Source organism: Labrus mixtus, chromosome 20, assembly GCF_963584025.1.
Source record: "Labrus mixtus chromosome 20, fLabMix1.1, whole genome shotgun sequence".
Classification (NCBI taxonomy): domain Eukaryota; kingdom Metazoa; phylum Chordata; class Actinopteri; order Labriformes; family Labridae; genus Labrus; species Labrus mixtus.
This window is the reverse complement of record NC_083631.1, coordinates 15,822,772-15,848,345: the sequence shown is the minus strand read 5'-3', so window position 1 is coordinate 15,848,345 and position 25,574 is coordinate 15,822,772. Positions and strand designations below refer to the sequence as shown.

Sequence of the window (25,574 nt, the reverse complement as noted above, 5' to 3'; positions counted from 1 at the left end):
TCCGGCATACTACCCCCCTGCTCAAGAGAGAATCTCATACTAACAGTTGAATGCATGGAGAGAATTCAAAAGAAGAAAGGTATATGATTTGGTTTAAAAAAAAAAAAAAACTACTCACAACCCTGGAGGCTTTGTTTCATAATCTGTTCTGGTTAGAACTGTGTAAACAAATTTCATACAGCAAATGATGAGAATGTTTTATTTATTTTTATGATAAGTATCCTTGCAACTCGGAAATCGTATCAGAGTTGTAACTACATGGTATAAACATAAGGGCTGCTTTCACCACCTTTCTCATTGTTGATTTATCTGTATATTTCTAGATAAGTCGTTAAGTCTTACAATGCTTAAAAAATGAAAAGGTCCGGTCGTTTTCGAAGGTCATTCATTTTCTTGTCCTACAAAAAAAAGAGTTCATATTAATCGGATTAAAAACAAAGATTGTAGGAAGTCTCTTTTGATTATATATTATCAGATGAAGTTACACATCAGCTACTCAATTTGTGAACAATTTGTTAAAGAACCACTGAAGATGTTAAAAAGAAAACAAGTTAAGGTTGTATATCACATCAGTATCACTCTGTATAAGTGCCTCCACTGTGTATTTTCTGCAGTTTAATGTGAGCTAGGTTGTGTATGTCCGTGTCATACTCTGTGACTAGGTGGGTCTTTGGTGCTGGCTCTGGTCCTCGGTGATAACCCACATCAGAGGTGTTTGTTCAAACCCTGATAGAGCTCTGTGCACCCTGATACACAAAAGAGCAGAGCCTTTAAACAGCTTTAATGACACGGGTGTGTTTAGGTGAAAGCCCTTAACTTTTTCATTTTCCCCTAACTTCTTAAACCTAAAAAGCCTGAGTCACAATTTATCCAAATGCATGTTGATTATTTACAGGTGAAGTTGATGTCATTTACAAATACATTATTTTGGGTGCCTCACACTTTGTATGGATTTATTTATCTTTATCTTTAACTAGGAAAGATTTCTAAACACCACAACTATCTATGAATTCTGGGTTAACATTAAAAACTATGAACACCTCTGACATGAAAATGGCTCCGTGCAGACTGGGAGTGTCTGCATGTTCTGTGTGAAGACACATGGACACAACAGATAGCTTTCACTACTGGTGATAACAGGCGTGTGCTACTGTGTCACTATAGCTGGGGCCCACTGTCTCTTACTGTGAGTAGGAAAGTATTTATATATTTCCACTGAGGGCCGAGTGGGGACCATGAGCTTGTTTTTTATCAATCAATGTATCAACATTTCAAATGTTCAGTATGGAAACACATGTGCCCCCCAACCACTGAAATGATTCATGATCAGATATCCACACAGTGATTATATCCCCACATCATGTTGCCCCAAATGACAGTCTTTTGACATTTTAAATATAGACTATATCATGCTCTTTCGTCATATTATTTATAAAGATCAACTTAATTTAACCAATGAGCATGCACTTGGAAACAATGGCAGGAAACACTTTCTTTAACAGGCAGAAACTTCAAGCAGAAGCCCACTCATTGGTAGACAGCCTTGTGCCGCAACTGGACGGGCTGAAAAAGTGGAATAGAGGGAGAGGCAGAGAGATGCTTTGTCATCATAGAGTTCCTTAAAAAAATGCAACCAGGATGACACAGATGATGGGATGGAGAGGTCTGCTTTCGCTGAGTTGGTAGAGCAGGCGCCTCATATACAGAGAGGCTGCAGTATAGTCGTACTGGTCACTGGTTCATTATACAACCCTGATGCTATTTGGTGCATGTAATCCCCTTTCCCCTACATCTCCTGTCTAACGAAAGGCAAACAACAAGAAATTATCTATAAAAAAACAAGATGTTTAATCACCAGAGGGCAAATTCAGGCGTTGCAACAACATAAAGACAAAGTAGCAAGTAGGTAAGAATCAATAAGATAAATAAAAACTGATAAATAGAGAGATACATACATATGGAATATATATCTATAAAGGACAATTAAGACATTCTGTGCAGTAAATGACACTTTAAAGTGAAAATGATGATATAAAGTGGCATAGTATGATTTATGACTGATATGAGGTCACATATGCCTTCAAATATAGCCTTACAGAGCTTCTAGCTTGTTTGCTCTTGGAAGTGAACCGAGACCCTCTTTTTTAAGCGTACCAGAGTTCGGTTCTTTGACCCACACCAGAGTTCATTTGAGCATTCAAACCACTCCAAACCAAAAGGACAATCTGACAAAGTGCACCAGAATTCGCTTAAAACGGGCCAAACGGCTTAGGTATGAACTTAAATCTTTTCTTTTTTTGAGAAATATTTTGGGTAGTCCTCGGTACTCTTCTTTGTTATTACCCAGACTGAGGGTCATAGAAGCTGAGTCGATAGCAAGTGGAAACCTCTGTGTTGAAGCCAATGGGGAAGTACAAAATTGTCGAGTGTCTGCTTGAGGCTGGCTGAAGAAGCACCGGAAGTCACATACACACTCCCATTCAAAAAAGCCAGTTTTTAACATAACTTGTCCATTTTGATTTTCTAAAGGATTAGCATTTTTCACAATAAGGCACGCAGCTGACCTGACTGATAGCCGGGCGCATTGTAATGGTTTGTCAAGACTCTTAAAACTCAACTCACCACCTCAGTTGTTAGGTTGACTGAAAGTAAGGTTGAGACAGCATTTCTAGCATGGCGACCTCCATTGATGGTATTCCAAAGTCCACCTGCAGTAACAGCTGGGTGACATCCCTCAGGCTTCTTCCATTGATATTTACTGTCTCTGGTCGATAGTCGATTGTCAAGGTGGCAGTTAATTCACTACAAAGCACTCATTTGTCAAAAAATAGGCCTATTGTCAGTTGTGGTCTGGATGTGTTTATAACCAAGAACAACAATAAAAGTTGCTTTTTATGCATGTGGTAGATAAGCTATACAGTACACTACCGAGTGTCTAGGTAGATTCTAACGATGTGTCAAGTGGACAGACAGCCTGACAGTTCAATAAATTACTTTCACATTCTGACAGCTCCTATGCAGACACTGTCATCACAGACATGTGGTTAGGTTGTTTTTATTTTATCAAAATACATGTCAATTTACAGTTTACTAACAAAGTGCTGCTTCCCGGGTCAGTGTCTTTTATCAGATGGGGTTGGACCACCAGCCTGGACCTCCAGTAAATGGCAGAAGATGGCTGACCCTGTTGCCAAAATGTCACATACTGTATGCACCAAATGAACCAAGATGGTTTAATTTGTGTTTATCTTTCTTCAGGATAATCATGTGCAGAGGAACATCCCCGCTCATCAGAGGGGAATCCCCAACACGTAAACAAGATGACGTACTAAGATGCTCTCCCTTTGCTTATGTAAGTTGCCCCCTTCCATACCCTCTTTACCCCCTGCGTGCCCCTCAGTTAGGATGGAATCAGGCCTGCAGGCCCTTCTTACTGCCCTGGTCCTGGCTCGTACCTGGTGCATGCTGGGAGGGAGGGCGAGGTTGGGATACCCCCGCCTCAAGGTGTCCCTGTCAGATAGGGCTGCTTGTCTCTCACAGAGGCCTTATCTCCTTCACCCTCTAGCTTGGTTGCTCAGCAACCAGAAGGGGTTGTGGGGTACAGGGCTTCTTAGGGTTGACGTAGTTTTATATGGGTGTTCCTGCACTTCTTGTTCTCTCTCTGTAATCGTCTTTTTGGTTTGTCCTAGCTCACTTTATCACCGGGCTCGTCTAGGCTGACAGAGCAGAGAGCGTCCTGTTTCCACTGCTGGAGACCAGGTGGGAGTACCTGCATGCAGGTAAGGGTGTGGCCTCCTCTGGACAGGGGTCAGGCACTACTTTGTGGCACTGCTTTGAGTAAAAAGATAGAAAACAAACCGAATAGATATCTGAACATATCCTTAAGATGGCTATTTTCTCTCTGTGGTGTATGTCAGATAAGGGCGGGAGTTCTCTCCAATTTTTTTTTTTTTTTTATGATAAAAGGTTTTTATTATTTTACTAAGAATAATTATTTTGAAGGAATATCCAACTGAACATACAAAGGTGATTGCTTTGCTTTTTTTAAAGCTGCTTTTAGGTCTTGTGCAATTATCATTCTGTATTAGTAAGAGCTGTTAATGATCATTTGTAGCACTTTATAAATTATCGAAGATGTCTATTTTGAATTAAAGCTAAATTATCAGAGTTCTTCACTATTAGGAATAGTGTCTCAATTGACTGCCCATATATGTATTTTTATGAATTTCTAAGAATAATTCCTTATCAAGATTTTGCAACAAGTCTATCTTTCCCAACTGAAACTTCAACTCAGTTAATGTAAGCGACTAAGAGATATTTTGAGTATTTTGAGAATTCAACAAAAATTTTGAGAATTTAACAAAAAAAAAGTGGCCGAGTTGTTCAGGGTTTTTTTGTTGTCCTAAATTGAAATGTATTACACAAATTTGAATAATAAGTATAAAAACTTTGTGAATTTGAAAATTCCTGTTTAAATGTTACCGTTTTGTATTGCTATACGTGAAGTTAGCTATATTTAAAGTGTTTTGCACTGCTACTGAAGAGAAGGGTGTAACCACGAGATAAGGCTCTTCATGTATGGGCATCGTTTTCAAATATAACGTAGCTCCAAGTCTCAACGGCTAATGACTATCTGTCCGGAGCTGTGGCTCTGCAGTTGGCGGGATCTTCATCAAGGCCGCCTCAAAAACACCTCCAAACAGGCCTTGTAGGTTTCTGTAGTGGCTCAAAAAAAAATCGAAGAGAGAAAATTTAGTTAACTGTGGAGTAAAAGCATCTTTGTTAAGTTCCTAAGTAATATGTAGTGTATTTGTAGGATTAGATTTTTGTGTTTTGGATGCTGTAGTTGTACCTGCAGACAATAAAACTATGTTAGGGTGTAATCTTTTATTGTTTTTTTTAGTCTCAGGATTTTAAAAATTCTTGTTTTGATGTTGTAGTTTTTAATTCGTTCAATCTTTGTCTGTCTTAGGGAATGCATAAAAGTAGCTGAAAGTTCAAGAACGGGTATCTACAGCAATGGAAAACAATTTCAGCTTTGAGGAGGTGGGTCTTCTTTGCATTTCAAGTTTTATCATAGTAACATTTTCAACATGAAGTTTACATATACCATTCCAAAGATCATATCATATATTGTAATATTGAAGGAAATTGCACTTTGAAAAAGTAATGTGTTTCTTATAAAAAAGCTTCTGCAGTTTAGATGTAAAAGGGATCTACAATAAAGTACAATTGGTCTTGGTGATTAAGACTGCAGAGTTTGATTATGTTTCAGCACATCATTTTTTTTCACTTTGTAGTAACAATTTAATTACATTTTTGTGCTCTTATTTCTTTTTAACTTCCTCATGTTTAGGGCAGTGAAATGTCCTATGAAGAAAATGACTCAGCCTTCCCTTCTCCAGTGAGACTGTGAGTCCTCCCCTCTTCTTTCAGCTGATTCTTTCAACTGATATAATACTTAAGATTTAGCCACTAGCCACTGAAAAACAACACAAACTAAAATGTCTTCACTGGAGCTTTGAAGTCAGACACCAGTTGGATTGTACTACACAAACATGGCCAATAACAACTTATTAGGTTAAAAGTCAAGTTTACACTGAAACCACTGCTTTTCATATTATCCAAGTCTAAATGTAGGGCAAATACAGTTGCAGGAAAAAGTATGTGAACCCTTTGGAATTTCTTTTCTGATTAAATTGGTCATAAAATGTGTTCTGATCTTCATCTAAGTCTCAACAATAGACAAACACAGTCTGCTTAAACTAATACCCCACAAACAATTATATGTTTTCATGTTTTTAATGAACACAACATGTAAACATTCACAGTGCAGGGTGGAAAAAGTATGTGAACCCCTAGGCTAATGACTTCTCACAGAGCTAATTGGAGTCAGGAGTCAGCCAACCTGCAGTCCAATCAATGAGACGAGATTGGAGGTGTTGGTTAAAGTTGCCCTGCTCTATAAAAAACACACTTCAGTTTTGAGTTCGCTACTCTCAAGAAGCATTGCCTGATGTGAACCATGCCTCGCACAAAAGAGCTCTCAGAAGACCTACGATTAAGAATTGTTGACTTGCATAAAGCTGGAAAGGGTTACAAAAGAATCTCTAAAAGCCTTGATGTTCATCAGTCCACGATAAGACAAATTGTCTATAAATGGAGAAAGTTCAGCACTGTTGCTACTCTCCCTAGAAGTGGCCGTCCTGTAAAGATGACTGCAAGAGCACAGCGCAGAATGCTCAATGAGGTGAAGAAGAATCCTAGAGTGTCAGCTAAAGACTTACACAAATCTCTGGCAATGCTTGACAAATCTACGATACGTAAAACACTAAACAAGAATGGAGTTCATGGGAGGACACCACGGGGAAAGCCACTGCTGTCCAAAAACATTGCTGCATGCTTGATGTTTGCAGAAGAGGACCTGGATGTTCCACAGCACTACTGGCAAAACATCCTGTGGACAGATGAAACCAAAGGTGAGTTCTTTGGAAGGAACACACAACACTATGTGTGGAGAAAAAAAGGCACAGCACACCAACATCAAAACCTCATCCCAACTGTGAAGTATGGTGGAGGGGGTTGCTTTGCTGCATCAGGGCCTGGACAGATTGCTATCATCGACGGAAAAATGAATTCCCAAGTTTATCAAGACATTTTGCAGGAAAACTTAAGGCCATCTGTCCACCAATTGAAGCTCAACAGAAGATGGGTGACGCAACAGGACAACGACCCAAAGCACAGAAGTAAATCAACAACAGAAGAGATAGAGATGCTGTGGCATGACCTCGAGAGAGATTCACACCAGACATCCCAAGAATATTGCTGAACTGAAAAAGTTTTGTGAAGAGGAATGGTCCAGAATTCCTCCTGACCGTTGTGCAGGTCTGATCTGCAACTACAGGAAACGTTTGGTTGAGGTTATTGCTGCCAAAGGAGGGTCAACCAGTTATTAAATCCAAGGGTTCACATACTTTTTCCACCATGCACTGTGACTGCTTCCATGTTGTGTTCAACAAAAACATGAAAACATATAATTGTTTGTGTGGTATTAGTTTAAGCAGACTGTGTTTGTCTATTGTTGAGACTTGGATGAAGATCAGAACACATTTTATGACCAATTTAATCAGAAAACTAGGAAATTCGAAAGTGTTCACATACTTCTTCCTGCAACTGTATGCGTTCAATGTTAATAATACAAAAATAGGTTGAACAATGTCGCCCTCTTGTGGCCAAGAAAAGAACAGCACTAATAGAAGTCTGACATCTGGATAACTTGATCATCCTAGATTGAGGCTCTTTCTTGAATGGAATTGAAACAAATTGCTAATTACTAGATTTGTCATTTATTGAGTAAATATAATACAATTCCACTACCAATCATAGTTCAGCCATAGTAGTTTTGATTTTATTTTTATTTTTTTTACCCACAAAATAGGATGCCATCCGGCCAGAGTGACACTTTTGTTCTTGAGAGGAGGGAGGATGAGGAGGAGAATGAGCCACCAATGGAGGCCATCATCATCCCCAGCAATTCAGAGGGTGGGTTTTTTTCCCAAAGGCTATGCAGCTGTTGTTAAATTGACCTTTGTATCTGTGCAAAAATAAGGATGTTGTCTCTTTTTATTTCAGCTTATTTGAACCTGAACACAAATGCCACAACAAGAGGGGATGCCCAAGTAAGTGGAAACTCTAAAAACGTATGAACAACCAACCAATCATTATCATTCTATGTTAAATAACTGATATCATTGCACTACCAAAGGCCTATGTGGAGCTGAATGAGCTTCAGGGCAGCACCTGGCAGGAGACCAGTCGATGGGTGGGCTACGAGGAGAATTTAAACCCTGCAACAGGAACATGGGGTCCTTCTCATGTCTCCTATCTCACCTTTAAGAGTTTGATCCAGCTACGCAAAGCCATGAGCTCAGGTGACCCTAAAATAAACCCAAAATTAGTTTCCCAATAAAATACTTAGACTTCGATGACCAGTTCAAAGCAAATTTAAATGTTCTCAGGTGCTGTCATCTTGGACGTAAATTCCAGCAGCCTGTCTGCTGTGGCTGAGAAGGTGGCCGATGAGCTTCTGAACAAGGGTGAGATCCGCTCGAGTGATCGGGACGGGCTGCTGAGAGCTCTCCTCATGAGACGCAGGTATTGCAACCACTACCCACAATATCTCTGGGTTTTTTTTCTAAGACAGTCAGGTATTAAAACGCTCACAGCATGCACCTTATTGCCATGTAATCTGTCTTTCCAGTCAGTCTGGGGGGCCTGTTGTTACCGCCTCTGGAGACATTGAAATGCAGACCTTTTCTGTAACCAAGACGGTATGGTTATTTTTAAAAAACAGTTTCATTCACTTTTATCATTTCATGCCCTTTGCATTAACTGTACTGTTGCACCTGTGATTTTGTTTGCAGAGAGACACCTCTGACAACATGGAGGCCTCAATTGTCCTCTCAGGTATGTTCACTTAATTTATATTCAGTTATCTGGTTCAATGTTTTCTTTTATAAGATGGGGCCAGTTTGTTCAAGGGTTCTTATTCGATGCAGATAATCGAGTGTGTGTTTTCAATAGGTGTCCTGGACATCCTGCAGAAACCAGTGGTGGCCTTTGTGAGACTCAGAGACTCTGTGGTGATGGACTCATCCCTGGAGTCGCCTGTCCCTGTTCGCTTTGTCTTTGTGTTGGTGGGTCCAAGCCAGAGCAACATAGACTACAGTGAAAGTGGCCGCGCTATGGGTGCTCTGATGGCCGACTGGGTAAGAGAGAAGAGAAATTCAGCTTTAGCAATGAGCCCACAAGATTCACATAGCGGCCATTTTGAGGGATGTTAAAGTCAATTGAAAAAATGTTGCTGATTTGAAAGATTAGAATTTCACCCCAATCCAGCAACTAAAAATCTATTGTTATCAAAAAACACATTTTATGGCTCAACAGCAAAGTCACAACAGCTAATATTAGCATATAACCAACATCTAATGAACATTATTGTCAGTGAAAATGGCCTTTCCTATTGTATGGTGTAACACAAAAACAAAGTTCTATCAGTTAGGGAGTGGAGTGCTAATGTTAGCCTTTGTCCATGGTGGCATTCAACTGATTCCTAGCTGTCTGTACTTTGAATACTGTTAAAGGACACATTTTCCATTTACCATCAAAATAAAAAGCTAACATTACCATCTAGGCTAGGAATGTAATATTTTTCAACTTAGCAAACAGAACTTTTAGCAAAGAATTGTTTAAATGCTAACATCACCTGTTTACTAATGGTAGGCTACTCAGTTGGTTAACGCGTGGCAGATTACTATAACTTGTCTGTTTTTCTTCATCTACAGGTGTTCTGTCTGGAGGCCTTCTTGGCACAGACTGACAAAGATCTAACCAATGCAATTGCTGACTTCATGGACTGCAGCATTGTGATCCCCCCCACTGAGATCCAGGATAAGGGAATGCTCGAACCGATCATCGATTTCCAGCAAAAGATGTTGCGTGACCGACTCCGTCCCTCAGACACTCGTCTTGCCTTCGGCGACAGAATCAGAGGTCAGCACACTGTGCACTAGTATTCCATTGAATTTGAAGCTAAAGCCAATAGCTGGTTAGCTTAACATAACACACAGGGTTGTAAGTCATATGTTGTTTGTTTAATATCTAGGGCTACAGAAAATTAAGTCTTGAAGTAAACGTGTTTTCTTTTCAAACACAGCTATAATGCAACATGTACTGTCATCAATATTATGTTTGATTTATGTGAATGTCCAGCTGAGAAGGCTCCAGAGGAGCCGCGTGAGGACCCTCTGGCCCGTACAGGCTATCCTTTTGGTGGGATGATAAAGGATATAAAGCGCCGTTACCGCCACTACATCAGCGACTACACAGATGCTCTGAACCCACAGGTCCTCGCTGCAGTCATCTTCATCTACTTCGCCGCCCTTTCCCCTGCTATCACTTTCGGAGGGCTTCTGGGTAAAAAGGAAAAAAGTTTCAGATAGACAAAAGTACATGAATTTAATTGCAGGACTTTATTGATTAGATTAATCATTCTCTCTTCTCTTTTCTGTCCCTAGCTGACAAGACTGAGAAACTGATGGGCGTGTCAGAGCTAATGATCTCTACCAGCATCCAGGGTGTCATCTTCTGTCTCATCGCCGCCCAGCCGGTCCTCGTCATTGGCTTCTCTGGACCGCTGCTGGTGTTTGAGGAAGCCTTTTTCGCTGTACGTTGAGCTGTTAAGACTCCTCTTTAGAAAGCAATATTTTTTTCTTCACTAACCAACTTTTCTTCATTCATATCATACTGTAGTTCTGCAAGAGCCAGGGCTACGAGTACATTGTGGGTCGTATCTGGGTGGGGGTGTGGCTGATCGTGATTGTGGTCATCATCGTTGCTGTGGAGGGCAGCTTCCTGGTCAGATTCATCTCTCGCTTCACTCAAGAAATCTTCTCCATCCTCATTTCGCTCATCTTCATCTATGAGACCTTCAATAAGCTCATCAAGGTTTCCTCACCTCATCTCATCATTCATTTAACAGAATTACACCATTTCTCTAAGGCCCCATACTGTTCATATATATTTGTTATCTCTTAAAGTTGCCTTCTCTTCTCCTCTTGCTCAGATCTTCAAAACCCACCCTCTGGTCCTGAACTACGACCATCTAAACGACACAATGGACAACCCCTTTCACCCCGTCATCAAGGAGCACATTGAGTATCATCCAGATGGCAACGTAACCATTCATGAGTTGGAGATTGATAGGGCCTACCCCAACACTGCCCTGCTGTCCATGTGCTTGATGTTTGGCTGCTTCTCCATTGCGTTCTTCCTCCGCACTTTCAAGACTGGTCATTATTTCCCCGGCCCGGTAAATTTGTCTTTCAGTGTCTGGAGCATTGACTGGTTATAAGTAGTTGGACACTAGTCTGTGGTCCACTGTTTTGAAGCCTAAAGTAAGACATTTCAGCCGTTGCCACGTTGGGATTTCGGGAAAATTTACCACAAGAGGGGGGAGTTTAGGGTTAGCTAGAGGTTAGCAAACATTAAATTATATTGTAACAGATGGCTTGCTTGACTAGCAAAGTGTATCCAATATTCCCTGTTACTCTGATTTTTGTTGGGATGCTAATCCTGGCTCCACAACCCAGGCTTTAAACAATAATATACTTGCTGAAAAAAGCGAAAGCCAAGTTTTAGAGTGGCTTTCAACTGAACTACAATCAAGGCTTTTTTTCTTTGTTCTCTGTTACGGCTTTTTAATCGCAGGGGAACACCACCTTAAGACTTATCTTGCTTTACTGTGTATTTTACTATAAAGGAACCAAAGTATACAACGTTAAAGTAACTATTAATCAAAGAAAATGAGGTTGAAACCGTAAACTCTTAATGGAGAATGTTTTTTGAGGTAATAAATCAAGTGAGACAAAGGGCCATATTTTTGTCGGCCTCTATAGAAATTGACTTGAAACCAGTGAAGTTTCCCCCTCCTGGCCATTAAAAAGAAGGCAGGTTCAATGCTTTGGCTTCACTTTTAAAACCCAGAGGCTAGGTCCACTTTATTTATTCAGTATATTTCACAGAAATTGTTATGTTGTGCAACACTGAGGTACTGAAAACCAACAATCTTTTTTTTTTTTTGTGTGTTTTTGGCCTTGGTTTGTCCTTCACTAGCTGCGACGTTTGATTGGAGATTTCGGTGTCCCCATTGCTATTTTCTTCATGATTGCTGTGGACATCTGCATTGAGGATGCTTACACTCAGGTTAGTGCAATATACTGGCTAGTTAAGTCTGTAAAAAATCAACTGGTTACTTTTCACTCAAACATGTTGAACCTGCACATACAAAGGAATATTGAGTTTATGTTCTTGGTTGCCTTCCCCTTTTAATTAAACTAAAACATAGCTCGCCAGTTTCCCAATTATTCACTCATAAGAAAATGTCTACTTTTTTGTCTTTCTGTAATTATTAAATGACCAACAGACTAAATATTATCGTGTCCCCTTGTAGAAACTTGTTGTCCCAAAAGGTGTTCAGGTGACAAACCCCAACGTCAGAGGCTGGTTCATTAACCCCATGGGAGAAAAGAAGCCTTTCCCTATTTGGTTGATGGGTGCCTGCTGTGTCCCGGCGCTGCTTGTCTTCATTCTCATCTTCCTTGAGTCCCAGATTACCACGTGAGTGACTCAATAAATAATGTCACTTTAGTGTGCATTATCATTGCTTGTGAAGTTACGTTTTCTTTCTATGTTTTCTGTGAATTTCCAGGCTGATTGTGAGCAAACCTGAGCGGAAGATGGTGAAAGGATCTGGTTTTCATTTCGATCTGCTTCTCTTGGTCACCATGGGAGGCATCTCCTCTATTTTCGGGGTGCCCTGGCTGAGTGCTGCCACCGTGCGATCCGTCACTCACGCCAACGCCCTCACAGTCATGTCCAAGGGCCCAAAACCCGAGATTGAGAAGGTGTTAGAGCAGAGGATCAGTGGGATTCTTGTGGCCATCATGGTTGGTAAGTGCTGCCATCTCTAGTGCTGATGCAGACACAGCAGGTCATCAGGAATAAATCATTATTTTCCTCTCCTAATCAATTATCTTCTGTGACTTCCAGGTGTTTCTATCTTCATGGAGCCCATTCTGAAGATGATTCCCATGACAGCCTTGTTTGGTATCTTCCTCTACATGGGTATCACCTCTCTGAGTGGAATCCAGATGTGGGACAGGATACTTCTGTTGATAACGCCAAAGAAGTACCATCCAGCTGACGCCTATGCCACCAGGGTATGCAACCTTCCACCAAATTATTCATATACAAGGTCCTTTCCTCTGTAGATAAGTCCTTGTGAACTGCAACGTCATAGCTATTCACATGCAAGGAATTGCACACTTTATTGCTTCTTTACTTACCAAAATAAGGGGAAGTTATAGGGAATTGTGATAAGAATATGGAATGAAATTTCACAAAATGGCTTTTCAAAAATCCTCTCTTTGATAAGCTTGTTGTTTCCCGTTTTAGCAATAAGTTTATCAGAGACATCTTGAGCCAAAGAGGAGGTCAATGAATCTATTGGGTCCTTTTTTCCTCTTTTGGTCGACATGTTTTATACATCTGTTTGTGTCTCTTTGTGTTTGCTTACAGTATAACTCTTGTGGTCATTTTGCACCATTTAGTGGTTAGTGTCTCTTTGCTCTCTTTTTGAGACTCTTTGTAGTTGTTGGATATCTTTTGGTGGTTGTTTGGTAACTCTGTGCTCATTTTGTGACTCTTTGATACTGTGTTGGGTCGTCTTGCTTCTTTAGATCAGTTTTTCATCTCCGGGGTTGTCATTTTGCATCTCACTGTGGTATTTTTGTCTCTTTGAAGTTGTTACACATCTGTTGTCATTTTGTTGCACTATTTGGCCATTTTAAGTCTCTTTGTGGTTAGTTTGTGAAGAGTGACCTCAGAAAAATTATCTAGCTTCTTGATCTGTGCAAAATAAGCCTGTTCAGTCATTCTTCCATACACAAGACCACCACATTAGGCTGTGTTAGTATTCTTGTTTTTCTTTGTACTTGTGTCTGTAACAATCCCCCTGCTTTCATCTCAATGTTATTTAGCAATCTGGTCATTTTAATGTTCTTAAAGCTTGTTATTAGTTTGCTGACTCTCAGTATTGATCTCATATGTACAGGTGGGCACAATGCGGATGCACCTCTTCACATTTATCCAGCTCATGTGCCTTGCCCTCCTCTGGATGGTGAAGATGAGTCCCTTCTCTTTGGCGCTTCCTTTTGTTCTCATTCTCACCATCCCTTTGCGCATGGCCATGACCGGCACTCTCTTCTCTAAACTGGAGATGAAATGTGTAAGTACCTCTTTGCATCATGTCAAGCTTAGAACTGTAATGTAATCTGATGGTAAGGTGTTGTAACTGGATGGGGTTTGTTTTACAGCTGGATGCAGATGATGCCAAAGTGGCGTTTGAGGAGGAGACTGAGGAGGATGTGTAGGCTACAATGAGTCGCCAGTACCATAACTAACAACCCTACATTTTTCATTTACCAACTTTCAACTGAATTCAAACAACCCGTAAGCAAATGATGTAATAAAAAACAGTTGTCTTTGAGATCTGAATATGTTAACGTACACATTTCCAAGCTGTTTTTTATTGTACATTCCCTTTAAAGAAAAAATACCTCTCATGTCTAGTTTTCATACATTAGGTATTTTTTTTTTTTTTGCCTCTTAGCTACTACTACGGCTGTCTTCTTTTCCACATTTCATACTCAGGTTTTTTTTTTTTTTGTGGAATTAGTTTCCCCTTCCCACCATATATAACTGCCGTTTTATTTACTTTTTTTTTTTTTATATAATGAACAGAAGTCTCATGCAGGACAAACACTTGATGCATTGTAATGGGAATCATTCACCCTCAATATGTGGGATACATTTATTTATATTACTTTTTTTTCTTTTAGTGTTTGGTGTTATACAGTATAGCTTTAAAATGCCTAACAGTGCTGTGAAAATGTCGCTCTGGTGATGTTACAATAATAGTTTTCCATGTAATCTAATATTTACTTTTTAACATTTAATCCATTGAGCCCATTACACACACAGATTATCACATTTTTGTGGGACACCATAAATATCACACAAGCAATTACCATATACAATGGTCTTTGTTTGTTCTCAAAATATGTTGCTCTAGTTTGCCTCATTTGACATATTATGCATGGTTTACTGAACAAGTTGGTATTTTCTGTTCAGCTGACCTGTTTAGAATGTGTATAGAATTACGTTTATTCATGTTGTGTGTAATTGCTTTCATGTTTACATTAAAATGATGAGAAATAGTTGTTAGGTATAATGGATTATAAAATATAAGGGTTCTAGGTGATTGTTGTGCCTATAACTTTATCTAGAAAGACTCATTTGTAAATTCATCTCTAGCATGTATTTGTGTGCCTCAAACACTGTACATGCTTTGGATTTTCACTTAATTTAAAATAAAAAAAACTACCTTTTATGTTTGTCTCCATTAATGCATTAACAAATACCAAATGTCACATTAACGCAGCTAATTTTACTTAAGTTGCAATCTAATAGAAGAGGAGTGTCCAATACAAGCTGAACGCCTGCCACTCAGCTAAATGCTGCCTTCATGGACATCCAGTAAATTCTAGCATCTGAAAAGATTGTCACTGCATGACTTTGTTGACAGGGTTTTTAAAACTTTTGGGAACTTGGAGACAAATGTGAATGAATATATAGGACATTTAAAAGAAAAAAATACAAAAGTGAGAAAGCATCAATGATTTTTATTAAGCAGATACAGAAAAAAGGCAATTAGAAATTTAAAAAAATGTCCTGTAAGTGCTACTATGTCATGAAATAAGATGAATGAAATTACATTTCAAGATAAGACCTGTTATGAATTGTTTCCAATGTCATTCTTATGTTATGTAACACATGTCATATAAAATGTTTTAATTAAATATGTAGTGTATTATTTATTCAATTCAATACTTTTGATCATATACAAACCATACAAACACTGACAAATGTTTGTCTGCTTTAATGCTACGATACCAACAATTCCGACATCACAGAAACGCAGCACAGTTTTTACAAGGCTGAGTGCCTGAAAGTCATTTGTTTTCCCTGAGTCGGCCTGACTGGATTGGACGGTCGGGGGTTCCGCCCACAAACACACAAGGTGGAGTTGAAAAGAAAAAACATGCTGGGCCAAATTGAAGCTGTCAAAGAGCCTCTTACAATTTGCTAAAACAGGAATAGAGCAATGTTATAAGGGCATGGAGGCTGCTTTAGATACCTTTAAGAAAGATTTATCTAAATTGGACATCTGACACTGATAAGAGAAAATCTGAATTTAATGTAAAATTATATATATTTTTAAGTTAATTATTTAAAGTTCTGTGAGATGTGCGAAATGCACTTACATTACAAAACAATTAGCAAAACTTTAGTTTTGTGAATCTTTCAGCAAAAATATTTATTGTGCAAAGTTGGGTTGAAGATCAGACAAGTTCGACCGAGTAGAGTTAAAATAATCGCCCTTGGTTGGGTTGAGATACATCGGTGCCACTTCGGAAAATATGTGGATGTCTCAGCGTAGCGAAATGGTTGGATGGAGAGAGAGGAGCTGCTGCTCGATGAGTGGAGGGAGACGACGAGAGAGATGGAGGCGGGGGGGAAGGACCATCTCTGCGGGGACGAGAGCCCAGGACCGACGGCGCAGTGCTGGCTAACGTTCAACCCTCCCCTTCTTCCTCCACAACCAGACCGAGGCTCACGTCGAGAGACAGGTAAGCCAACGAACACGCTGCTCGGTTTCATAATACAGCGAGAGAACGCGGCAAATACACTATGGAAGAGAAAAAAAACATAACACCCGCTGAATCCGGGTTTATTTTTGCTTATTTATAATCATTCGCCTCGGTCGGCAGCCTCTTTGTAAAAGCGAAGTAAACCGACAGCTGTGTCAGGGTACAAACGAGGTCGGCCATAGCCGAATTTCTTGCCCTCTAAAGCGGGGAAGAAACTGGATGCAAGACCTGGAGGTAAACGTGTTAATGTCTTGAATAACACAAAACTAGCGATTATGGCGATATTGTTTAGTCGAAACTCGGTCGTTCGTTCTGTAACGGGGTAGGCTACTCGTGTTGGGGTATTAACGGTAGTTTCCGCGCCGAGACCTCCATGCGGCTGTTGACGGAACAGCCAGCCGCCTCTCTCGGTTAGCCATCAGGGATCTCGGTTTAATATCTCACCGTGCAGAGACTCGCCCTCTCTCTCCCCCTCTCTCTCTCACAAACTAGCCCAGAACCACCGAGGACGGAGCCCGGTGAACCCGCCTTCTTGATCTAGCTTATGCGCTTTTGGGTCGAGGGAAGGGAGTCTGCAACGCCCTGGCTTTAGTTTTAAGCTCCGCTTTCTCTGTTTGCAGTGCGCCATTGGACCTTGTCACGGTAGGTTTCCTTGTAGAGCTGAGCTAAAGCATGGCGGACCCGGAGCTGTTTGTCGCGCCTGTGAAGCTGCTTCGCCTCGGATGTAACCATGTTTCCTTTTAAAATTTACCTCGCAGTTTAAGTACAGTTTAGCAGTGCGACATAGTCTCCGAAAACGTTTAACCAACGCTAAAATGTAACGTTCGTGAAGAAAGGTCGAAGCTGAAACGTGTGAATGTTAAAAAATATTTTCAATTTTCTTCCAAATCTTCCTGCGCCTCCACAAGTCTTTGCAACCCACCACCACGAAATTTATCTTCGATCTTAGTTTTGTTCTCAAAACGCAGCGAAGAATATCAGTGTAACAATGTTTAACAGTAAGCTACCCACATTTTATAATAGTTTAAATCATTTGTTGTAAATAGTAAACATAGGTCTCCCCTTCCACAAAACGGGAGATTCTTAATAAATTCTAGCAAATGTAAAGTTCATCTTCTAAACCCGTAGATTTTTTTAAATGGCGTATTGAATAAAATACACATTTCAAGCTTTATTTGGCTTGAAAAGTTGCCCTTGGCCATGTTATGCCAATGTTCCATATTTTTTTTTATTATAAATTGACATTAAAAAATACATTAAGCAAGTATTTCGTGTTTTAACGGTTATGTTAGTAGGTTATAAAGGCGTTTTCGTTGCACAAACATTGCTATAGATATTTTTAATGTAGCGAGGTCGCACCGTGAACACCATGGTGAGCTGGGTCCACCAAGGACATGGTGAACAACGAGAAGCCGCCATCATGGAGCACAGCTCGGCTACGCCTCGCTGAAGAATGTACTCGGTGTGGTCCTAACTTACACCGTAGAACGCAGAAAACTGAGTAAAGCTATCTTAAAATACAGTTGAAACGCATGTCTTCACTGTACGCGAGAAAAAAAAGTAAAATTTCTCGCCAAGGCTTTGTTTAACACTCAAGGAGAAGATTATAGGGTCGCATGGCGGAGCTAGATCGGCGTCCATCGGTGATGAGGCGCCTCTACCGAGTGGCGCATTTGGCTGCAGTACTTCCATGCCACCATTCCCCTTCATCGGAGACCGAAAGCAGATCCCCCGTCCGTGGTCAGCTGGTTGCCTACAGCTGCCTGTCCGTCCACGTCCATTCGCTTCCTCCTTCCGTGAATCCTCCCCAACCTCAGTTGCGACAGAAAATCCACCATTACTGAGCAGACCGAGCGAGAAAATGGTCGCTCCTGAGTATCCACGATACTTTTGTAGAGGAATACGGACAGTATTAATACGCCAAATTCCGTCTGGCGAAATTTGCTCGATGGATACTCCTGTTGTCGTAGCAAGTTGTGCTAGTTGAAAACCCTCCGCAGTGTTATTTGAGATTTGAAGCCGTCACAAGCAATAGCCTATGTCTCACCATGTAGCGTAAACGTTTAAGGGGCGGTGTAATGTACATAAACCTTAATGTCGAGGCAAATTTAAATTCCTCGACTTAAAAAAAAACAGGTTTACTTCTATTTCACAGAAATATAACTTTTTTTTGATAAATTAAGGTCGACTATATAAATAATAAATGTAATACAAAAATCATCATAAAAATCTTTATTCAAGAAAAAATGCTATTTTTGATAGATAGAGCCTTGTGAGAACTTACATGTAGTTGATGGCAAGTTATTTCAGTCTTTTAAGGTGACATTTCTGAGAGATATGTTGTAAAACTTTTTTTTGTTTCTTTTATAGATACTAGACACAAATGAATGGAGTAATGGATCCATCCACCCAAGGCCAAGGTGGGATTTTTTAAAGTTTTGAAGACATGTATTCCACATTTTAACAGTCTCTTAATGACAAAGGATCTATTTTTTATGAAAACACATCAATCATATATTGAATATTGTGACTCTGATGATGAGTAATGGGACATTTTCAGGATCCAAAAGGATACTTGAGCCAGATTTATATCTTACCTGTCATTGGTCAGTGATAGTTTTTTTATTTATGATATTTGGGTCTTTTTTTGTTGCACAGTGTGGGCTCAGGATGACCTATTAAAACTGCTGGAGGGCATGAAAGTGGCCCTGCCCCAGAAAGACCTGAGTAAGTACAAAACATCAGAGTCCCACCTCGACTGGCAGAAGGTGGCTTTCAACACTTACACAGCGGACATGTGTAAGCAGAAGTGGCAGGAGGTCTCTAAAGAGGTGAGACATACCTTTCATTGATGTCTAATTTAAATATGGCACATGACTGTACTTGTTTTACATTTCCTCTGTTTTTTGTCTACCTCGTCCGCAGATTCGTAAATTCCGAACTCTCACAGAGCTTATAGTTGATGCCCAAGACTACATCAAAAACCCTTACAAGGGCAAGAAAATAAAGGTGAGTTAAATTCTATATGTAGGACAACAAATTAGAAATGATACCATCTGCCTTTTCAAACCTCTTTTTCGCATCATACACAGAAACACCCAGATTTCCCCAAGAAGCCCTTGACTCCATACTTCCGCTTCTTCATGGAAAAGAGGGCTAAGTATGCAAAGTTGCACCCTGAGATGAGCAACCTCGACCTAACTAAAATCCTCTCAAAGAAGTACAGAGAGCTGCCCGACAAAAAGAAGGTAAATCAAATCTAAAACATAGCATAGATATTATAACATACAGTTTTTAAAATTCTAACCAAAATGACCTTCTCCTTTTGTGTCTACAGAAAAAATATGTTGATGACTTCTTGAGAGACAAAGAAACATTTGTGCATAGCATGGGGAAGTTCAGGTGAGATGATTTACTAGTATTAAAATGTTAAATATGGCTAATTAAGGGGATTATAAAACCTTTACCTGTAGAATATTCAAGGATTAAGGAAACCATGGTGACTGAAACCAAACATATAATGTTGGATATGGAGCTGATAAATGGGGTTCTAGGGTTTTTCCTTGTGCAGAATTTTGAGTATGGCAGTGATACCAGAAATGTTGTAAACGCTTGAAATAAGATGCTTCCCAGCAAGCCAATCACAGGGCTTGTAGTCTTAAATTAAATTTTTTGAAGAGGTGCAATGCAGAAGTGTAAAACAGGCTTCATAGCAGTGCTAACATGTTGTTTTCTGAAATGTGAATGTCAGGGAAGATCACCCAGACCTTGTGGAGAGCATGGCCAAGAAAGGTTCAAATGTTCCAGAGAAGCCCAAGACACCCCAACAGCTGTGGTATACCCATGAAAAGAAGGCCTTCCTCAAGACACACCCAGATGTAAGTGTGGCGACTGCAAGAATTCCAAAAAAAAGCATCTTTACCTACGATCGTTAATGCATTTTTTGTTTTGCTCTTTTAACTCTAGGCGACCACCAAAGACATCAAGGACAGTCTTGGAAAACAGTGGACGCAGCTCTCTGACAAGAAAAGACTCAAATGGATCTCAAAGTCTCTTGAGCAGAGGAAACTGTATGAGGTGTGAAAACTTGAAGAAAAAGTATTACATGTTTCTTGTCTTTTTCTTTAGTTTTAATCTTGAGTTGTTTGCCATTTTGTTTAGGGGACAATGCGGGAGTACATCCAGCAGCACCCAGAGTTAAACATGACCCAAAACGATATCGTGAAGTCCACCCTGACGAAGGCTGAGCGCCACCTGAAAGACAAATCTGACGGCAGACCTGACAAACCGCCTCCGTAAGTCACAACTGCAAGCCGAAAGCTGGTTGGAGCCCATTGTGCCTGTGAGTAAGGTCTTTAAATGTCATGTTTTGTGTTCACAGAAATGGTTATTCAATGTTCTGTGCCGAGCTGATGTCGAACATGAAGGATGTACCCAGCACAGAGCGTATGGTGATGTGCAGCCAGCGGTGGAAGCTCCTGAAACAGGGTGAGAAGGACGCCTACCAGAAACGCTGTGAACAGGTGAGATCAGCTAGTCCAATAACTTCCTAATGAAATCAAAGTTTATAATATTGACCTTTTTTGTAACGTCGCTATGTTTATAATTTGTGAAGCTCTCTATAAATCCAATGTATTATTATTAAATATGTCATTTTTGTTTTCAGAGGAAGAAGGAGTATGAAATTGAGATGAACAGATTCCTGAGCGTAAGTAGATATTTTTCTTTTGGGATGTCTACTTAATCATTTGTTTACGTACTGTACTTCATGATACAAGATGTCTGTGTATTTATCTCTGCGGTGTGGATCTGCAGAGTTTGTCTGAGGAGGAGCAGCAGCGGGTCATGTCCGAGGATAAGACAGGTTTTAAAAGGGGCACTGCAGCCAACAGTTCCGCCAACAAGAAGAAGAACTCAAAAGCAAAGGTAAGACCCAGATTTGAGCAGCAAGGGTAGCCAATAGTCACATTTGCGCAGGTCCCATCATAGCTTTATTTCATTGAAGAAATTAAACTAAGTATTACATCACTCAAGTCCTATTATCTCCATATTTGATTCTTCATGCTTATCCTTTGATACAGTTCTCTATTTTCTAAGTAGCTTTTTTCTGATATTCCTTTGATCGGTAACTTGTAGGCCAGTCCAGAGAAACCCAAAAGGCCAATTTCAGCCATGTTCATCTTCTCTGAGGAAAAGCGTCCCAAACTGCAGCAGGAGCGGCCCGACCTTTCCGACAGCGAGCTCACAAGACTTCTGGCTCGCATGTGGAATGAGCTGCCCGATAAGAAGAAGGTAACCTATGAATTCTCTGTAATTTAATTAAACTGGATTATAAATGCCAGGCTGGTATAGCGGTTCCAACATGTCAATTGTTTTTTTTTTTTTTTGTATTGGTTTTGTAGGAGAAGTACAAACGTCTAGAAACGGTCCTGAAGGCAGAGTCGGAAAAGAAGGAGAGGGAGGACCGTAGTCGTTTACCAGATCCACCCAAGACTGCCCAGGACATCTGGCAGCAGAGTGTCATAGGGGACTACCTGGCCAGATTTAAGGTATACAGTACTCTTAGTTAAAAATGCATAAATAAACTGATTCTTCTGTTTGAGCGTTTGAGGTTTAACAAATGATATTAACAGTTCAGGCAGTAAAGACTTTCAATAAATTAACTATAACCGAGTTGGACCTGTTTGCTTCGAAGAGTTTAAAGGCTTTATATGATATTGATATGATATATAAATATATATAAAATATTTATATAAATAAATATTTCTATCTATTTTTTTGATCCAGCAGATGTCGCCCTTGAGCACCAGCATGAAACCAAAACAACTTGCGGTGCATTGTGGGTTAGCATGCTAATGCTAGCGATCTTTATTCTGCTCATATCTTCACACTGCATATAAATTTACCTGAAATGAGTGTGATCTAGAAACGCAGTTAAGCAGTGAGTACAGTATGTACTATCAGAGGATATACTTGATTTCTATTATATTCAAGTGTGAAAAATTGCATATAAAGCCTTTAAACATTTTGAGAATGGAGTATGTGTAATTCTATAACTAAAAAGTTCACATGTAACACCAGTTAAATGTGTGTTTAAATGAAAACCTGTGCTTGCAGAATGACCGGCCAAAGGCACAGAAAGCGATGGAAGGCACCTGGAGCACCATGGAGAAAAAGGAGAAAATAATGTGGATCAAAAAGGCAGCGGAGGACCAGAAAAGATACGAGGTAAGTGACATTTCAAGTGAAATCCAAAATACTTTATGTATGAGAAAGATCTAACTTTTTTCTCTACCCCCCCCCCCCCTTAACAGAGAGACCTGTGTGAGATGCGCTCACCTGCTGCTACCATCGCCTCAGGGAAGAAGATGAAGTTTGAGGGTGAACCCAAGAAGCCTCCATCGTAAGTTTGTCCAGCTTGTATATGTGACCTATTGTGTGTGTGTGTGTGTGTGTGTGTGTGTGTGTGTGTGTGTCTTGTTGAAACCTTGACGCTGACTCTATTTTGACTCTCTAGAAACGGATACCAGAAGTTCTCTCAGGAGATGCTGTCCAACGGTGAGCTGAATCATCTCCCCATGAAGGAACGGATGACTGAGATCGGCAGCCGCTGGCAGAGTTTATCTCTGAAGGACAAGGACCGCTACAAGAAGATCGCTGAGGAGAAGCAGAGGCAGTACAAAGTCACACTGGAGCAGTGGCTCGCGGTATGCAAAGATGTTTTTAATTAGAAAAGATGGAAAAAATCCTGAACACTGATCTAACATACTAATATCTAATCCTCCACAGAGCCTGTCTTCACAAGAAAGAAACACTTACATAGAATATAATTCACAAGTAAGTCACCTTCTCCACTGTTCGGGGTAATATTAGATTAGATATCTTACTGTAGCTCTTACATTTGATCTTGAAAAGTTGATAAGTGGAATGTTTATAACGCATAAATATCTGACGTTTCAGAAAAGGAGAGCTCCGGCAAAGCCAGGCGGCCCCAAGGCCAAAGCCAAGAAATCTGTAAGTCAAGACTCTCCTGTTCTTCTTTTTGTGTCGAATTATTCGCTGGAGTGATTTCATTGTTCATCGTTGTTTTCTCCCTCCTGCAGGAAACAGAGGAGGAGGACGATGATGACGATGATGACGAGCCGGAGAAGGCTTCCTCTGAAGCGGACTCATCCAGCGAGGACGACGATGACGACGACGATGATGTCAGTAGCGTCTTTCTTTGCTCTAACAAACATATGATGACGACAACTGGTTGAAGCTGATTGCACTAAATTTAAATATTTATTTTTTTGTCGGTTTGAAGAAGGAGGAGGACGACGATGATGATGAAGACGACGAAGACGATGATGACGAGGCGGAGGACAAGGAGAACAAGTCGGAGGACAGCAGCAGCGAGTCAAACTCACAGGGGTCGTCAGACTCTGATTCAGACTGATACAGCGTCTCCGTGGAGATGAACTGAGCAGCGCTGAGCTGAGCCAAGAGTCAAGGGAGCTCTGCCACTGTGCCAACCCTGCTCTCCTCCCACCACCAGAGGGAGCCCTGCATTGCCTCATCACCTTTCGCACTCATCCACTCTTAAGTTGCTGCGTTGGGGATCTCCTTCTGGAGGGACCCCGCCCTAGAGTCCAAAATCAGTTTCATTCCCTCCTCCCCAAGTGTGATTGTTGTCCGACAGCACAGGCCGCCGATGTTATGCCAAATACAGCATCCCACTGGTTTGGCGATGTGAACTTTTCTGCCGCTGGTTTAACCCTGGACTCACAGGTTCATTGGTTTAAAGGTTAACGTTTTAATGTCGGGGATGATAAATGATCCTGCAGTGTTTATTTTATTGTTCTGGTATTCGTTGACAGGTAACATGAGTGTGTAAAGGCTTTACAGAGCCAAAGAACACAGTAATGTGGATCGCTTTAGAGATGGGGGGGGGGGGGGGGGGGGTGTGTGGGGTACTGAAAAATTGCACTCTTCAGAATGTTTCCATTATTTTGTTTTTATTTTCCAGAACATTGCTGCAGTGTTCCCTATTCCTCTCAATTGATGATGTAGATTTTATCATTTGGTTCTAAAAAGGTGGTATTTTTTTCAGGAAAAAAATCAAGCCATTATGAATGTTAACTTTATTTGTTGCTGGAAACTTTCAGAACTTGTTACGTACCAATACTCTCATTCAAAATACAACAGTGCCTACATAAAGTATTCACCCACTCTTTTGGACTTTCTCATTTTAATTATATTGTTTTATAACATTGAATCAAAGTGGATTGTATGATGAACAGGAATTGACTCCTTGATAGGAATGTTCAGGCAAAAATGGCCCATTTCCCCACTTAATCTGAGCAAACAGGACTCTCAGGACGGAAATAAACTAGCACTAAAAACATGTCTCAACATTTGTATTTTAATGGAGTGCAATTTCAAACAATTGATTAATGTTAGTGTCCCCCCAACTTAAATTTTTAGTGGAAGCACCTTTTGCAGCAGTAGCAACCCTTTGTCTGTGGATCTGAATCAGCTTTGCATAGATGCATCTCCCCTCCACTTCTTTTTTCGAATCATGGTGCAAAGGCACCTGCTCTAAGCTCTAAGCCCATTCACATCTGTGCCATCATCTTCAGTCTTTCAATTGGATCTATTCTTCTTGTGTTACATTGACCTAACTAGTCTCAAAACAATCTTGTATCCCTCCCCTGAGTTCTCGGTAATGAAAAGTTCTAAACCAGTAAATACTCGTGTTATCTGTTGTTTTCTTAATGGTATGGTTTTATTTACAGAAGAGTGTTGACACTTTAACATGAAGGAGTCTGTGTTACATCCACTCTGCTACAGTGTTGCAAACCAAAATAAAAGTGCAAAGGGAAGTGAATACTTTTAATAGGAACTCTATTGTCATGTGTACATCATTAAAGGTGTCATTTATCAAACTTCGCTAACATTTCAAGTACCGGTAGTACACAGAAACCCATCAGTCTGCGACCGTTTGTGTGGACTGGATGCCGGTCATTACTATTGGCAGACCAGATCCCTTTGACAGCAAAGGGTTAACATTTGATCTTCACATTTCAAGCTCAATCTGACTCTTTTATTTTATTATTTTTTTTAAATTAAATGTCATACATCTTGTCTCTGTGTCTTCTCTCAACCATTGTTTTATTTAGGTTTCATTTTGTTTTTAATTGTCCTGCTCTCATCCTTCTGGAGTCCTGTTATGGATAACTGAAGGAACTAAATGGTTCTCAT

General features: G+C 40.3%; 2 protein-coding genes across 4 annotated transcripts; both read left to right on the top strand.

Moving 5' to 3' along the window:
- The first annotated feature begins 3,631 nt into the window (after nucleotides 1-3,631).
- slc4a1a (solute carrier family 4 member 1a (Diego blood group)) lies at nucleotides 3,632-15,010 on the top strand. The gene is made up of 21 exons (XM_061065470.1): nucleotides 3,632-3,779; nucleotides 4,973-5,046; nucleotides 5,357-5,412; nucleotides 7,439-7,542; nucleotides 7,633-7,679; nucleotides 7,766-7,931; nucleotides 8,019-8,154; nucleotides 8,261-8,330; nucleotides 8,424-8,466; nucleotides 8,584-8,768; nucleotides 9,345-9,552; nucleotides 9,772-9,975; nucleotides 10,077-10,225; nucleotides 10,312-10,506; nucleotides 10,625-10,870; nucleotides 11,674-11,763; nucleotides 12,011-12,177; nucleotides 12,269-12,510; nucleotides 12,610-12,779; nucleotides 13,673-13,846; nucleotides 13,935-15,010. The coding sequence occupies exons 2-21, from the start codon at nucleotides 5,020-5,022 to the stop codon at nucleotides 13,989-13,991; spliced, it is 2,736 nt and encodes a 911-aa protein (XP_060921453.1). The 5' UTR covers nucleotides 3,632-3,779; nucleotides 4,973-5,019; the 3' UTR covers nucleotides 13,992-15,010.
- Nucleotides 15,011-15,620: 610 nt separating this feature from the next.
- ubtf (upstream binding transcription factor) lies at nucleotides 15,621-24,720 on the top strand. 3 transcript variants are annotated; one of them, XM_061065474.1, is made up of 21 exons: nucleotides 15,621-16,973; nucleotides 18,702-18,751; nucleotides 18,990-19,162; nucleotides 19,257-19,340; nucleotides 19,424-19,579; nucleotides 19,669-19,733; nucleotides 20,083-20,209; nucleotides 20,298-20,408; nucleotides 20,493-20,626; nucleotides 20,713-20,854; nucleotides 20,998-21,039; nucleotides 21,147-21,257; nucleotides 21,468-21,623; nucleotides 21,734-21,880; nucleotides 22,449-22,559; nucleotides 22,646-22,734; nucleotides 22,849-23,038; nucleotides 23,121-23,168; nucleotides 23,292-23,345; nucleotides 23,435-23,536; nucleotides 23,641-24,720. In XM_061065474.1, exons 2-21 carry the CDS (start codon nucleotides 18,715-18,717, stop codon nucleotides 23,767-23,769), a joined length of 2,208 nt encoding a protein of 735 aa, XP_060921457.1. In that variant the 5' UTR covers nucleotides 15,621-16,973; nucleotides 18,702-18,714; the 3' UTR covers nucleotides 23,770-24,720. The 3 variants fall into 3 exon arrangements, with proteins under 3 accessions (XP_060921457.1, XP_060921456.1, XP_060921455.1); XM_061065473.1 differs by having other exon boundaries at nucleotides 15,622-16,310; nucleotides 23,638-24,720; XM_061065472.1 differs by having other exon boundaries at nucleotides 15,622-16,973; nucleotides 23,638-24,720.
- Nucleotides 24,721-25,574: the final 854 nt, after the last annotated feature.